Source organism: Nymphaea colorata, chromosome 10 (genome assembly GCF_008831285.2).
Source record: "Nymphaea colorata isolate Beijing-Zhang1983 chromosome 10, ASM883128v2, whole genome shotgun sequence".
In the NCBI taxonomy this organism is placed as follows: domain Eukaryota; kingdom Viridiplantae; phylum Streptophyta; class Magnoliopsida; order Nymphaeales; family Nymphaeaceae; genus Nymphaea; species Nymphaea colorata.
The window spans coordinates 19963307-19976662 of NC_045147.1; the positions used below are offsets into that span (position 1 = coordinate 19963307).

A 13356-nucleotide genomic window follows, 5' to 3' on the forward strand; every position below is an offset into this window, starting at 1 on the left:
TTTGATGGATGACGGAATCTGCTTTTGCAAATTGATTTTCTGAAGAGTTGCAGGGGTTTGGGAATGCGTTTGAGTACCAACATAAAAGAGCAGGGTCTCTTTGATGAGAGCTATTCCATGGACTTATCAGAAATGAGACCCTGCATCGGAAACAGTGTTTTCTTTTACCTTTGTTCTTTCAGCCGGAAGAAATCAGTTTAGGAAGTGAATTGCAGTAACTGCACGTTTGTGTCTTAATCCTAAAAGGGCATCAAATTACCACAGAAAACAAGAGCTAAGAAATCAAATTTCGCAAAAACTCGAAAGCTCTGGGTCTGTGTACATACTGTGCGTTCTCTTTAAGGCACCATATGGACACCGCATGCCTTTCAAAGAGAAGCGTACAACTTAATACAAGAACTGGACGCGGAAACGACTCCATCACCTTTCATCACTATGAACATAGCTTACAATTGGATGGTTACACCTCTAGCACCATTAACTGGACTAAAACGAGTCCCTGACCGCATTTCTCCATCTGGGTAGACTTCCGGCCTGGTTACATCATACCTATCTCCATCTCCCCAGAGAGCATAAGCTTCTTCACCATGAACTGCATCGTCTCCAATAATTAGCTGCTCCTCTGGCATGCGCAATGGCATGAAAAGTCTTATAAAGAGGAGGATCAGAGTAGTGGATACAATGTTCCAAACGATGACAAAAGCAGCAGCAGCCAATTGCTTCAATAATTGGATTCCGCCTTCGCCCCCATAGAAGGCACCCCTTGTGTTGGTGAAAGGCAAGAGCATCCGGCAAAGCACCGGTTCAGCGAACAGCCCGGTTAAAACACCTCCCAACAGACCTGCAACAGCATGGGTGTGGAACACGCCCAACGTATCGTCCACGTTCTGCAGCAAAGCAGACCTCTTGTGCAGAATCATCATGGTGACCCAAGGCACACTTCCTGCTAATATCCCCATAAGAATGGCTGCCCAAGCTTGGACTACTCCTGCATCAATATTGCCAGTGAAACAAACATAAGCAGGACTGCAATGTCAAATTCTCATGAGACATGAACATGCGTTTAAACAAAGAAGTTCACAAGGTTTGCAACCATAATAGAGGTGGAGAGATCAAGGAACAGAGAATTTAGATTCTACCGCCAAGCAAAACAACTGTTTGAACTGCGAATGATGGAACACGTAGATGCCCAACGAGGTTTTGTTAATCTTTGAAAGTCAAAGGCGTCCATGGCATCCATTGAAAACTCAGGCTCTCTTCTGAGTCTACTCAGCAAGGCAGCCCACCGGACTAGATTGGGTATTGCTTTACACTAATGCAAAAAGAATCCATGACCAAATTTTGATGGTTGTTTTTTTCTTCGCTTACCTGCACCAGGGGTGATGCACACCAAGCCTGTCATCATTCCTTGTACAGCACCAATGACCGAAGGTTTTCCAAAGAAGAGGACATCAAGAGTCGTCCAAACTAGAAGACTTGTAGCAGCACATATATTTGTGTTCAGCACAGCCATGGAGGAAACAAGATTAGCCGCATAAGGTGCTCCGCCATTAAACCCAGACCAGCCCAGCCATAGCAGTCCTGCTCCAGCAAGCATAAGCAACACGTTGTTGGGTGGAAACCTCTCTTTGTCGCCTCTCAATCTTGGTCCAACCTTCACCGGAAAAGACCGAACAACCAAAAGTTTTGCAGATCAGTACAAACCATCATTTGCAATATAATAACAACAATTTTGGCAGGGTCACTTCCCAGATCCTATTCATATTTGACGCAACTCACAAGCACACAGGCGTCTGAAACGACGCTGGCAATTGTCTCTCTATCATTCAAGAGTTCAATTATAATCAAAAGCCAAAAATTTCATCAAACTGAAACTTAAAATGTTAAAGACATTTTTTCCTGTGTAAATTTCATTCACTTGTCCTGAATACAGAGGTAACTAGAGAATTTGCGTCATGGAACATAATTGAAAATCCCAACTCATCCAACTACCGAGACGCAAAAGAGAGAGAGAGAGTCTTTACCCAATAGGCTGCTACAAATCCAGCAGTGCCAGAAGACAGATGAATCACATAACCCCCCGAGTAATCTACGACTCCCCACTGGAAGAGGAAGCCGCCACCCCAGAGGCTGAACGCTCCAACAGTGTAGGAGAAGATCAACCAGAGGGGCACGAACGCCATCCACGCCCTGATGTTCATCCTCCCGAGCACCGACCCCGCCAGCAGAATGATGGTTATGGCGGCAAACATGAATTGAAACCACACCAGCGAGACCATGGGAAAGAAAGGTTCGACCATTGGGGCTTCCACCGTGCCATCCTTGTGGACGCGTCCGCTCTCCGGCAGCTTGGCCCGGCCGATGAGGTACTTCTGCCCGAGCGCCGGGCCGGCCTTTCCCCAGAAAGGAAAGAGCTTTTCTCCGAACGCCATGCGGTAGCAAAGCACCACCCAGCAGATGAGCGCAGCCGCGAAGGCGTAGAGCGCCATGAAGGCGGCGTTCACGGCCCACTTCTTCTTGACGATGCTGGCATATAGAATCACCAGGCCGGGCACGCTCTGCAGACCTACCAGCGTGGCCGCCGTCATCTGCCAGGCGTTGTCCCCCTTGTTGAGCCAGGAGGGCACCGCCGGCGTGTTCTCCATGTATCCAAGCGGCACGGTGGACGCCATGGCTCTCTACCTCTCTCTTTTTCCTGTGTCTATCTTCCTCTCACCTCTCTCTGCCTCTTGTCGAAGAGAAAGAGGAGTTGAGTTGGAGTTTGGTGGTAGCGTATATAACGGAGGAAATAGGGCGGCCATGATTGGTCGGTTCACATGGTGGTCGTTTTGAGGTCAATGAGACGAGCCGGGGAAGAAAGAATCGAAGGAAAGCAAGAGGAAGATGGGGGAGTTTGAACGAGTGTTGAAAGGGCAGGGAGAGATAGAAGATTCCGCATTTAGGTGGCCCCACCATTCGGGGGAAAGAGAGAGAGAGAGGTCGAAGCTTCGATTCACTTTGGGAACCGAGAAACGAAGCGAACGAAGTCGTCGGCAAGTGAGCGCCGACGGCATGGTTTCCTCCTCCGATCTTCTCGTTGCGACGAAGGGCTCAAGTGATCAGACGGGTCGCCAAAATAGCCACGGCACCGATTCACCTCTATTTGAGAAAGAGAAAAATGAAAGTGTTAACCGGGAAAACAAGAAAATTTTCCTATTTGAATTTAATTCATCCATGAGAGAATCTTTAATGGCTGGACAAAATTTTTAAACTAAGGAAGATGTAAGTTGATAGCATCAAATTTTAATAGACAACGTTGGGGCAGGAGTTTGAAACATTATTGACACTTTGATTCAGTTTGTAGGGTTGGACAATGAATCTCCTGTCAGATTCCATATTCAATTGAAGAAGTTGATTGACTTTGAAAACAATACCTTGCCAGATGATATCGTATGATCTCAATTTTTTTTTTTTTTTTTTATAGTCTTGGGTTGAAAAATTAAATTTTCTTTTATTCTTCTATCGTAAGGGAGAAAATAAAGGAATGTAGTGGGGGGTGCATGAAAATTCAAAACAAGAGTTTGAGATGTGAAAATTAACTTTTTACTGGGTGATTTTTGCACCTGAGATTTCTTTCCAAAAAAAAAAGGTATTCTATCAAGAGCTGTGAAAATCGAACTTACCCATCGGTTGTTTCACCGATCCAGGGCCGTTATCCAATTAACTTTTTACTGCTTGATTTTTTGCTATTATTTTCTATTCGGCATACTTTTCCATATAATTCAAAGCATGTGAGGTTAGGAAATTGGATCTTTAATGCGTTAGAATTCCGCTGACTCAACAATAGGTTTTCGAAAACTTGCAACGAGCCGACCACTTGGTTAAGGAGTTGAAGTTGGCTTCTTTAAGGTCATCACCTTATCTATTATTGGGAAATCATATTGGATTCAAAAAATGACATCTTCTAAACAAGTATCTCAGATTCAATTGAAATACATGTTGTATGTCCAATTAGCCCATGCATTTTCAAAGTCAGTAATCAACATATCATAATTCAGTTCTCGACAACAGGTTCAGTTTTTATATAGCATTAAATAGTTGAACGTATGGCTTTGTGACTTTTAGTGTCGCCACGTTCAATAACGCCCATGCAACCAAACCAAACCCGACCCGTATATGCCGTGGAACTCAAGTCTCGGGCAAGCCACATGTAATAAGATAAAGATCTTCCCAAAGGCAATACGATTGCCTAGGGATTTGGATCTGATGTGCCAATATCAAACCCGTTGACTCTCATCCATGGCATTTTATGGTTCGAATCCCGTAAGAGTGTGGTTCCCGATCCACACCCCTTTGTCCTTCCTTCTCGAAGCATGCGATCCTGCTTCACATGAGGAGGCACGTTGGTTTGCTGCGGATTGAGGGCTAAAGCCACTGCTTCCACTTCCTTTGTAAGCAATGGCGCCTTCAATTAAAAAACAAAAAACCTTTTTATTTTTTTTTCTTAAATAAAATCTCTTTTTTACTTTTGGGCACCCTATAAATATTTTAAATTCAGCTGCTTGAATTAAAAAAATAAAAAAAAAAAACCATGGTGAAATGATGTCTATGAGTGACATTTAATCCTACTGTTTGAGTGAGGGGGCCGCTTAGTTTAGAGTTTTGTTGGGACTTAGGTGGGTGGTATTATGATACACTTTTCAATTGTAGCGTTTTATGATACACTTTTCAATTGTAGCGTTGTGCATGTCGGCCATTGTCAGTAACTATCTGTATTGAGATGGACAACATATTCCTCAACAATCTGCACCTCCAAGTTGACTAACTATCTGTTAATTTTAAAAAATGGAACGGTACTTTATTATTTGCTCAAATGCTAGGTACTTTTTTTTGAATTCTGCTCGAAGTTGACTAACTATTTGTTAATTTTAAAAAATAGAATGGTAATTTATTATTTGCTCAAATGCTAGTTACCTTTTTTTTAATATTTTTTCCTCACAAAATAGGAGAATTAGACGTTGACCTAGTGCCCATTTAACTTACATCCTTCGCATTTCCCTATACCACCTGCACGTTGTACATGAGCATGATATTGTTAATTAACAACAATTGGTAGAAATTTCTAATGTCATTTTAAAATTGACAGCGAATTACTTTAGTCCAACTTTTTTTGCCCTTTTTCTTTTCACTTAATTAGTAACTTGTTAAAGTATTGTCACATAAAACGCATATTATTAATATTCAAAAAAAATGTGTATAATACTCGAGAAATAAGTCAGCTATATAAAACAGCAATTAGACGTGTCTTTTTTTTTAAATAATAATAAAAAAAGTAAAAAAAAACACGTATTGTATAGGTTTTTATTAATTTTTAGGATTTATTAAATGTTTTAAATTAAAAAAAATTACCAAGATTTTCCTGAGATATGCAACTTTCCTGTATTATACTCAAGAAATTTTTCACCCTACAATACCCATACACATATATGTGACAATGGTTAGGAGTGATACATAAGAGGAGATGCTGGCCGCTTGGCCTTGGCCCAAGAAATTAAAGGTTCACCGATAGACGTCCCATGTGCTTGGAACTGGGCGTCGTGTCCATACTCCATAACCTCTCGTCTCCTTAGAAGTAATCGCCCATTCTCTAATTTTGCTTTTCGTCGTGATAGGTGTAGTGGTTTTCACCTAAGTCCTGAAGTTACGAACATGAAGGCAAACATGAAAATGTGGTTGCAAAATCTCTTCTCCTTTGTGTTCACAACCGCATGTTCTATGTGCAGAAAAAATTGTAAGCTGAACAGAATTTTTCTAATAAAAGGGGAAAAAAGAGGTTTATTGTGGCTGTGACTGAGAGAGCACGTTCACATCATCAGATTGGGCTGAAACAGCTGGGATTGTCCAATGAAATTGCATCCGCAATTGGTTATAGGAAGAATGCCAACCATATTTTCATACACAAAATAGTTTTTGGTGCATAACCTGCATATATATATATATATATATATATATATATATATATATATATATATATATTGTGTGTGTGTGAAAGGATAGTAATGTGCAATCTTTAGGGTCACATACACAACCTGAAGTAAGTAAATCAAGAGAAAGGTGATCTTCCTGAGGAAGGTTGGTGCAATGGTTTTGATTGGAGTATGTGGACGGCCAATATATTATATGATTGGAGTGTAAAAGGTGGCAACTCCTTATTTTATAGGAAAAAAGGTTGCACTGAGAGAGAGAAAAGAAGGGAGAAGGTCTCAAAACTTCACAATGAAAATTAAGAAAGGGTGAGTTATGGGAAAGCGGGTCGAATATGCACCGGCGGCAGACTTCCAAGATGTCGATTGCTTGGAAGGGGAAGGGAAGATGCCTCGTTTGGATGAGGACGTATGGAAGCGGAAAAGGGCAGCGACAGCCCGGCCCTCCGGTGCTTCCTGTTGGGGTTTCCAAGCCTTCTCGCTCCGCCTTCTGCTGCTCGTCAGCCAATCATTCGGCCATTGATTTGCTTCCCCTAAGTGCGCATGACTCTCTCTAGCTTCTACCACTAATTATAATAATGAACGCTTACATGAGTCTCTTGTTCCCCAACTTAGGGACAAAGAGTAATTCCCAACACACAGTACACTACACTGCATGTCAATATCTTTTTTTTTTTTTTTGAACCCGAACTTCGATGCTATGAGAACAGCATGAACCATGAAGTGCTTGCAATCCAGTTGACCTTCTTCTTCTTCTTCTTTAAGCTTTTGATTTTAGAGTGGGCCTCAACAGCCAAGCCCTATAACGACACCACCGTGAAATATAATGATAGGATAGAGACTTAATTAATGCCATATTGCAGGATAGAGACTTTAAACACAGCATCTTCAACTTATAGACACCCTTGACATGCCTCTGCAACCAACTCTATTGGCAGTCTTCACCAGAATTTATGACTGAGTTTATGCTGAGGTTGATCTTACTGTATCGCTGAGAAGTAGTATGTGAATATTCCATAAATTTACCTCAAAGACTCGCATATTCAAAGATCACTAAAACATGTGTTCCATAAATCTGCCCTGATCTTTAGGTCAAATTTATGGAATACTCACGAAGTGTTTCTATTTGTACTGCCAAACGACCCCTCGTTACAAAATGTTTTGGCAGGAGAGACATTTTGTGAATGTCTCATGTATTTGCCTAAAGATTAAGGCAAGTTCTTGGAACAATAATTCTATTGTTTTGTTGATCTGCCTCAATTTTGACACATATTCATGATGTCCTCTGCTGCAAACAGTTCTTTAGGTTCAGTTTGCCACGGTTGGGTCTGAACCTTCTGATGTTTAGGCGGATGTACTATTTGATCCCCAACTTGTGAAAAAAAAGGCAAACTGCGCTCTGTGATGTCAGGCACATTTTCCCATCGATCCAAATGAGAAAGAGCGGAAGAGGGAGAGAGAAAAAGGGCCTACCGTGAATGCATGAAAATCGTTGTTAGTTGGTTCAAAATCCGGTTACATTTTGTATTGGCTCAAGCAACTCCTGTAAAATTTACTACTCATACAAGTTTTTATACTATCTATATATGTATGAATTGAGAGAGAGAGAGAGAGAGAGAGAGAGAGAGAGAGAGAGAGATCATGTCTTGGCAGCTTCTTGATTGAGAAGAGGATGTTGATGTTACAAGAGATGAGATCTGGTCTCAGGAACTTCTTGATTGGGGAAGAGAATGTTGGTGTAGTTGGCATTCATTCAAGGCCATATTCCTCATCTCCTGGAACGCGCACGCACACTCCCCATCAAAACCTCCCACAAACTGCAGATACAATGGAATTGAGGCAGAGTTAGAAGAGACAGAGAGAGAGGCACAACGCAATGGAGGCAGAGTTAAAAGAGAATGAGAAAGGACCTGATGCACACGAAAAGCAAAGCGAACAGCTTGGAGCATGAGGTCTTCTCCCTCTGTACAGGACATTGACTTCAGTTCAGCCGTCACCCGCTTCATACATCCCTTGGCAATCTTTACTGAACTCATCTTCAACTGTCGAATGAAATTGTTGTTACTTTTCTCAGAAAGAAATGCTTATTAAGGAAGAGCCAGTCTGCTAGACAACCAAGCCTTTACTGATTGGGGAATAACAAGAAAATTTTCCACCAATTGCTCTCTGTGTAAATGAAGGTTGGACCTTATATACCTGGGAAACAATTCCAGTATCAAGCATCCACTCCCACGGGATCCCAAATTCCTTGCATCTCTTAATTGCACCATCCCGCACCTTTTGAATGTTGTAGACACCTTGCTCGACTCTACAAGCCAAAGATCCCAAGAAGGTTACTAATGAGAACCATTTCTATTCAAAACCAAATTCAGAATCAGGAAGCAGAAGAAATGTGTGCTAATGATCATACTTCTCTTGAGAAGCTTGCATTTGCTTCAGGAATGTAGCAATCGGCTGGCGGGCCTCCTGGTTATAAGTAGAGCAAGACTGGGACTCAGCAATGTTTATAAGTTCTCGGTAGTTGAAGGCAACTTCTCTCATTGCATCGGTTTTGTTCTCTGGCCACTGAAAATGTTTGAGCACGGCCCTCTCGTCAACGAGTTGGGAAAGCTCTTTGTCAAGCCATCTGATAAAATCTTCCACCTCCTCTATTCTACTGAACCTTGCTTTCTCCACTTTCCTTATGAGTGAATTGACAAAGTCTCCCTTCGTTTCAACATCTGTTTTTATCTGCAAATAGTTTCGATGTTGGTATCGTGCAATAGCCATGGAAAGCCAGTTTTTGTGTTGGTATAGTGCAATAATTTTGGGAGCGATATATATCCTGTATGTAGCTTTTCTGTCGTGCGCGCAAGGGTGCATTAGTCTCTAACTCTAATTTAAGTAAATAATAACAAATGTTACGCTAATAAGAATGAGAAAACTCGATCTCTAGCCTCTCCATCAACAGCAGTACGTCTGCATACACCAGTCTCATCAAGTAACATGAAGCTTGCCATCTACACAGCTTTTTCAGCATTAGAGGACTTGATACACATAGCCCAACTATAATATATATGCTGCAATTGCTATTGCTTCTTAGCAATGTCTGTGATCTATGACGATTGAAATCATCATCAGAATTTCTACTGTTAATCAGATCAGCCTTTCTGCCTGATTAGCCTGTGTTACCATGGTGAGTTAAGCATATGGATTAGAATATAAAAGCCATAGGTGGTGTTGTCTATCGTTTCGAATAGTTTTAAGTGTGTTTTCGAAATTTAGATGAGTTTAGAGTAAAAATCTTACTCTTATATCAATGAAGGGACAGGTAGGCGTAAAATTTCAATAAAATCTGTTAAACACATTTGTTTGCATTTTTAAACAATTTAATTGCTATTTGACCCTTGAAAAAAATGCTCCGGCGGCCGTGGTGACGGAGGACTAGAATTGCCACCATGAATGTCGATTCAGTTTTCTCAATTGGAAGTATGCGTTCTTAAGCATTTCTACGAGAGGGAAGAAGTAACGGAGAGAGAGAGAGATAAGGACAGGGCGAAGGTTAGGTGAGATCTACTCACGGCTAACAAGTGAGCAGAACGGTTCTCAATTTCTCCAATCATGTCTCGCGCGTTCACATTGCCGGCGCCTCCGACGCCCCTCCTTGCCTCCTTCTTAGTCATCCAGTGGTACAGCTGTACCACCTCCGGCAGCCGCCGTATTTCAGCGTCTCCGGCCGCTGATGATTTCATTGACGGCGGAGGCGGTGGCGGTGGGGGCGAGGGTGATGGTGATGGTTGTTCTACCTTGCTGCTCTTGGCCGAGGCCACAGCCGCTGCCATTAGTGAGCCAAGCGTTGGAATGGAAGACTCCGGCGTCCTTGGCTTGGTTGGTGGCGGTGGGGGCACGGGCGCGGGCACCGGCATTAACACTGACGCGTGTCCTGTGACTAAATTGCAGTCTCCCTTTTGACGCAAACCGTTACGGCTTGCGGTTGGAAACTCCGCCGGAATATCCTGTTTGGTAGCTAGGAGATTGCCTTTCCTGTCCTTAAGGAGGCCGGAGATCTGTGATTTCAGGCGGACCACCTCCTGCCGCAGGTGCTCATTCTGCTTTTCCAACATCTGGCACCGTTCTGTCAGCTCAGTGTTGGACGGCTCCCTGCAAGGGTATCCATTCAGAGAAGCGTGCCATGGCGACTTCACTGAACTCATTCTGAGACAATCACCCTCTACCAAGCACTCGAACCTGCAATTTACAGCATGCAGGTGGGCTAACAGAGGAGCCAACTCAATTGTGGCTGGTTTCCCATTGCAAACTCAGGACTTTCCCAGTGAACAAGAGGAAATATGAAAATGTTTACAGCAGAAGTTGAAGAAAGCAGATGGTACAGCTAATTGCGAATTCTTTACTGCGATCCGAGAACTCGAATCCTTCCTCTAAAGTGGACAAAAGGAAAAGCGGAGCCAACTTAGCAGCAAATGCGGAAAAGGCTGACTGAACTTCTGAACTTCATGTCTCGCTTCGTAAAGTCTGTTCTGAAACTGGTCTCCTATTTATAAAGTCGATCCAGTGTTGCTGCTTTCATGTGGATCAATCAGAGATTTGTGAGTGAGGAACTTAAACCTTTTGTCTTAAGCATGAGAAGACAGTGACATGAGGTTGGTTAAAGAAATAGTCGGATGGTTGGTAGCTCGGGTCATTATGAGCCATCTTAATGGCTTGCAAGGTGGCCGGACTTATCTAAAGGAAGACCAGCAGGTACCTTTTTCTTTGCACATGCCGTCAGTGGTCTATTTGGCCAATCTGCAACGTCCTGCAATCTCGCCAAGAGTTTGACTCTCCATGTTTTTACATCCAAGGTGCGTCCAAGCAGCCGAGAAGATTTCATTCTTCATCTACTAGTTTGTAGAAACTTTGCCATTCATGTGAGTAGCTTAATATTAAAGGAGGAAAGAAGAACCCACAGAAACTCCTGTCAGTCAGAAAAGGTTCCACCAAAGACATGCGCAAAGAATGACAGTGCATCATAAATTTGTAACTGATGTGCTGAGACTGGGTCTAGCTCACCGTCTGGCTCATGCTGCTTGGTAAAGTAGGGCAAGATCCAGAATTGGTCATCTTTTTTTGTGTTATTCTTTTCTTCCTGTGCAAGTCCAACACTTCCAGCTTGCACAGAAAGTAAGCATTTGCTTTTTGCCCTTTATGTTTGTGTGGCTAGCAAGCTTGTCACTTAGTAGTGGGCTTAGCGACAAGTGTATCTGTGCCTTTAAATCAAAGACAGTACAAGTTCTTTCCCTTTTATACCTATCGGTTTAGAATTGGTTTTATTTTTACTTTGGTAAATCTATACTCTAAAGAACCATAATTTGTTAATGCATTCCTTTCTGCTCCTAGTTACGGTAGAAAGCAGAAGTTTGGTGGGGTTGATAATCAAGTAAGCCAAATTGTCAGTTTTGTTATCCCACTGTTTCCCCAGATCTACGTTAAAACTCCGACTTTTTCTCTTATGAGAAAGATGAAAAGCGGCCCAAATTCCACCGACTGGTTCTTTAAAGAAATAAAATGTCTTTATTTCCCTATCATGGCAGGTGGCAGCAACTGGTAAAGCAAATAATTGATTGTTCTCCCTCTCTCGCTCTCGTACTGAACACTTAAATGTATGCAGTTAACAGAGGTCCAGTCCTTGTTTGATTCTTTACTTTCTGATTCACCTTCTCTGTTGTCATCGTTTCCAAAACTCTTTCTGTTTAGCCTCTGGTTTCATTTGGTAAATGATTGGTAAACCATGGTTTTACTCCATGGAAGATCGAAACGGATCGATGACGAGGAAGGGAAGAAATTGCTCGTCCTGGCATGGCTGCTCACCGACGGCTTTCGGCAGGGCCTCCCATTTAATGCGTTTATAATAAGTCATCGCCCTATTACCTTGCGGCCAGGGAACCCATGATGTGCCAAATCTGTCTTTTCAGTCTTGCCCATCGAAGGAGAAGAGCAAGAAGAAGACTTGGGGAGCTGGGGGACTGTGGCATCAACATGGACAACAGAGAGTCCCATCCAATTCCCTGAACCTCAGCCCCACATCCACATTGAAAGCTCCTCCCAAGTTATTAATTCATACACACCTACTTGCATGGAAATGCCCTATATCTCTCTTCCCCTTATATAAAGGATTTATGTACTTATTGGTCCAGAAGAAATCTTCTTACCTCCTTTCTTCTTACCTCCTACAGCAAGCATCGTTTGGTCACGATTGGTCAAAAAATCTGATTTGACATTATAGATATATATAAGAGGAATGATCATTCTGGCCCATTTAAGTATGGTCGTTGATGTCAAGAAAATGGATGTGCAAAAATGTATGAACTAATATTAAATAACAAATATTAGATAACAAAAATATGCATCACACTTTCTTTTTGTTTTTTTCTTACCATTCTTCATAGTTAGATAGTTAGATGACTTTGAAAAGCCATAGTTATCATTTAATTTTCGTATACTGGATCACTTGGGTAACGAATAAAAATCAAACTGTTTAAATTTTTATTAGAAAATGGTTTAAACAAAATGTGAACCTCTTAATGTATTTGTAAACACTAATTTTATATAAATTATGATTTAATGTAAGTTATTTAATAAAAAATAATCTTTTTTATTATCAAAATTTTGTTGTTATAAGAGCCATTTATTTTTTTATTATTAAAAAACTTTATTAAAATTAAGAAAAGAAACTAATTTATTATATGTTTCTCACCGAAGTCACCTTTATCATCATATCTACAAGTGATACTGTTAGGTTGTCGAAAAAGGTACCTGATCGTACACTTTGAGTCCGATTCTGTGGAATCCGGTCCGGTACTACCTAGAAAACTGAATTGTAAAACGGTACCCCAACCGTTTCGTTTTCTTTTTCTTTTGCTTTTTTTTTTAAAAAAAAAAGAAACAAGCCGTAGGTCGTAAAGCTATGGCCCAGTCAGCTGAATCGAATTGGAATAGGAATATTTTGTGAACTGGATTGATTAAAAAATTTGTTTTCAATTTTTTTTTTCAAAATCTGAAAAATAAGTAAAAGGCGCGGGCATTTTACACAAATTAAGGTGGTCAAAATGATAACGTAGTAACAATAGTATTACCACAATAATGACATCTTAATAGAAAAAATAGCGGAAGAAACTACAAAAACCATAAACGTATTTACTTTTAGCTTATCAATGATATATACTTGCAGCCGCCGCTGCTGCCACCAATAATGTAATTAATAATAGAAACAGCTATAATCATTCTACTCAAAAGAAGAAGATCTAACAAAGGACAAACGCTAATATTACAGGAGGAGTGAAGAAAGAGAAACGTGATCGCCGCAAGAATGACGGAGACGCGGGATCTAGCCAGCCGGCAAGCTCGGAAAGCATGC

General features: G+C 41.5%; 2 protein-coding genes across 2 annotated transcripts; both read right to left on the reverse strand.

The window, feature by feature from the left end:
• Positions 1-275: 275 nt before the first annotated feature.
• LOC116263325 (ammonium transporter 2-like) lies at positions 276-2875 on the reverse strand. Its single transcript, XM_031643016.2, has 3 exons — positions 2025-2875; positions 1369-1654; positions 276-988 (listed from the first exon to the last, which is right to left on the reverse strand). The coding sequence occupies exons 1-3, from the start codon at positions 2670-2672 to the stop codon at positions 447-449; spliced, it is 1476 nt and encodes a 491-aa protein (XP_031498876.1). The 5' UTR covers positions 2673-2875; the 3' UTR covers positions 276-446.
• Positions 2876-7433: 4558 nt separating this feature from the next.
• Positions 7434-10971, reverse strand: LOC116261998 (protein CHUP1, chloroplastic). Its single transcript, XM_031640978.2, has 5 exons — positions 9524-10971; positions 8374-8693; positions 8160-8271; positions 7874-8005; positions 7434-7780 (listed from the first exon to the last, which is right to left on the reverse strand). Exons 1-5 carry the CDS (start codon positions 10154-10156, stop codon positions 7667-7669), a joined length of 1311 nt encoding a protein of 436 aa, XP_031496838.1. The 5' UTR covers positions 10157-10971; the 3' UTR covers positions 7434-7666.
• Between the last annotated feature and the right edge of the window lie 2385 nt (positions 10972-13356).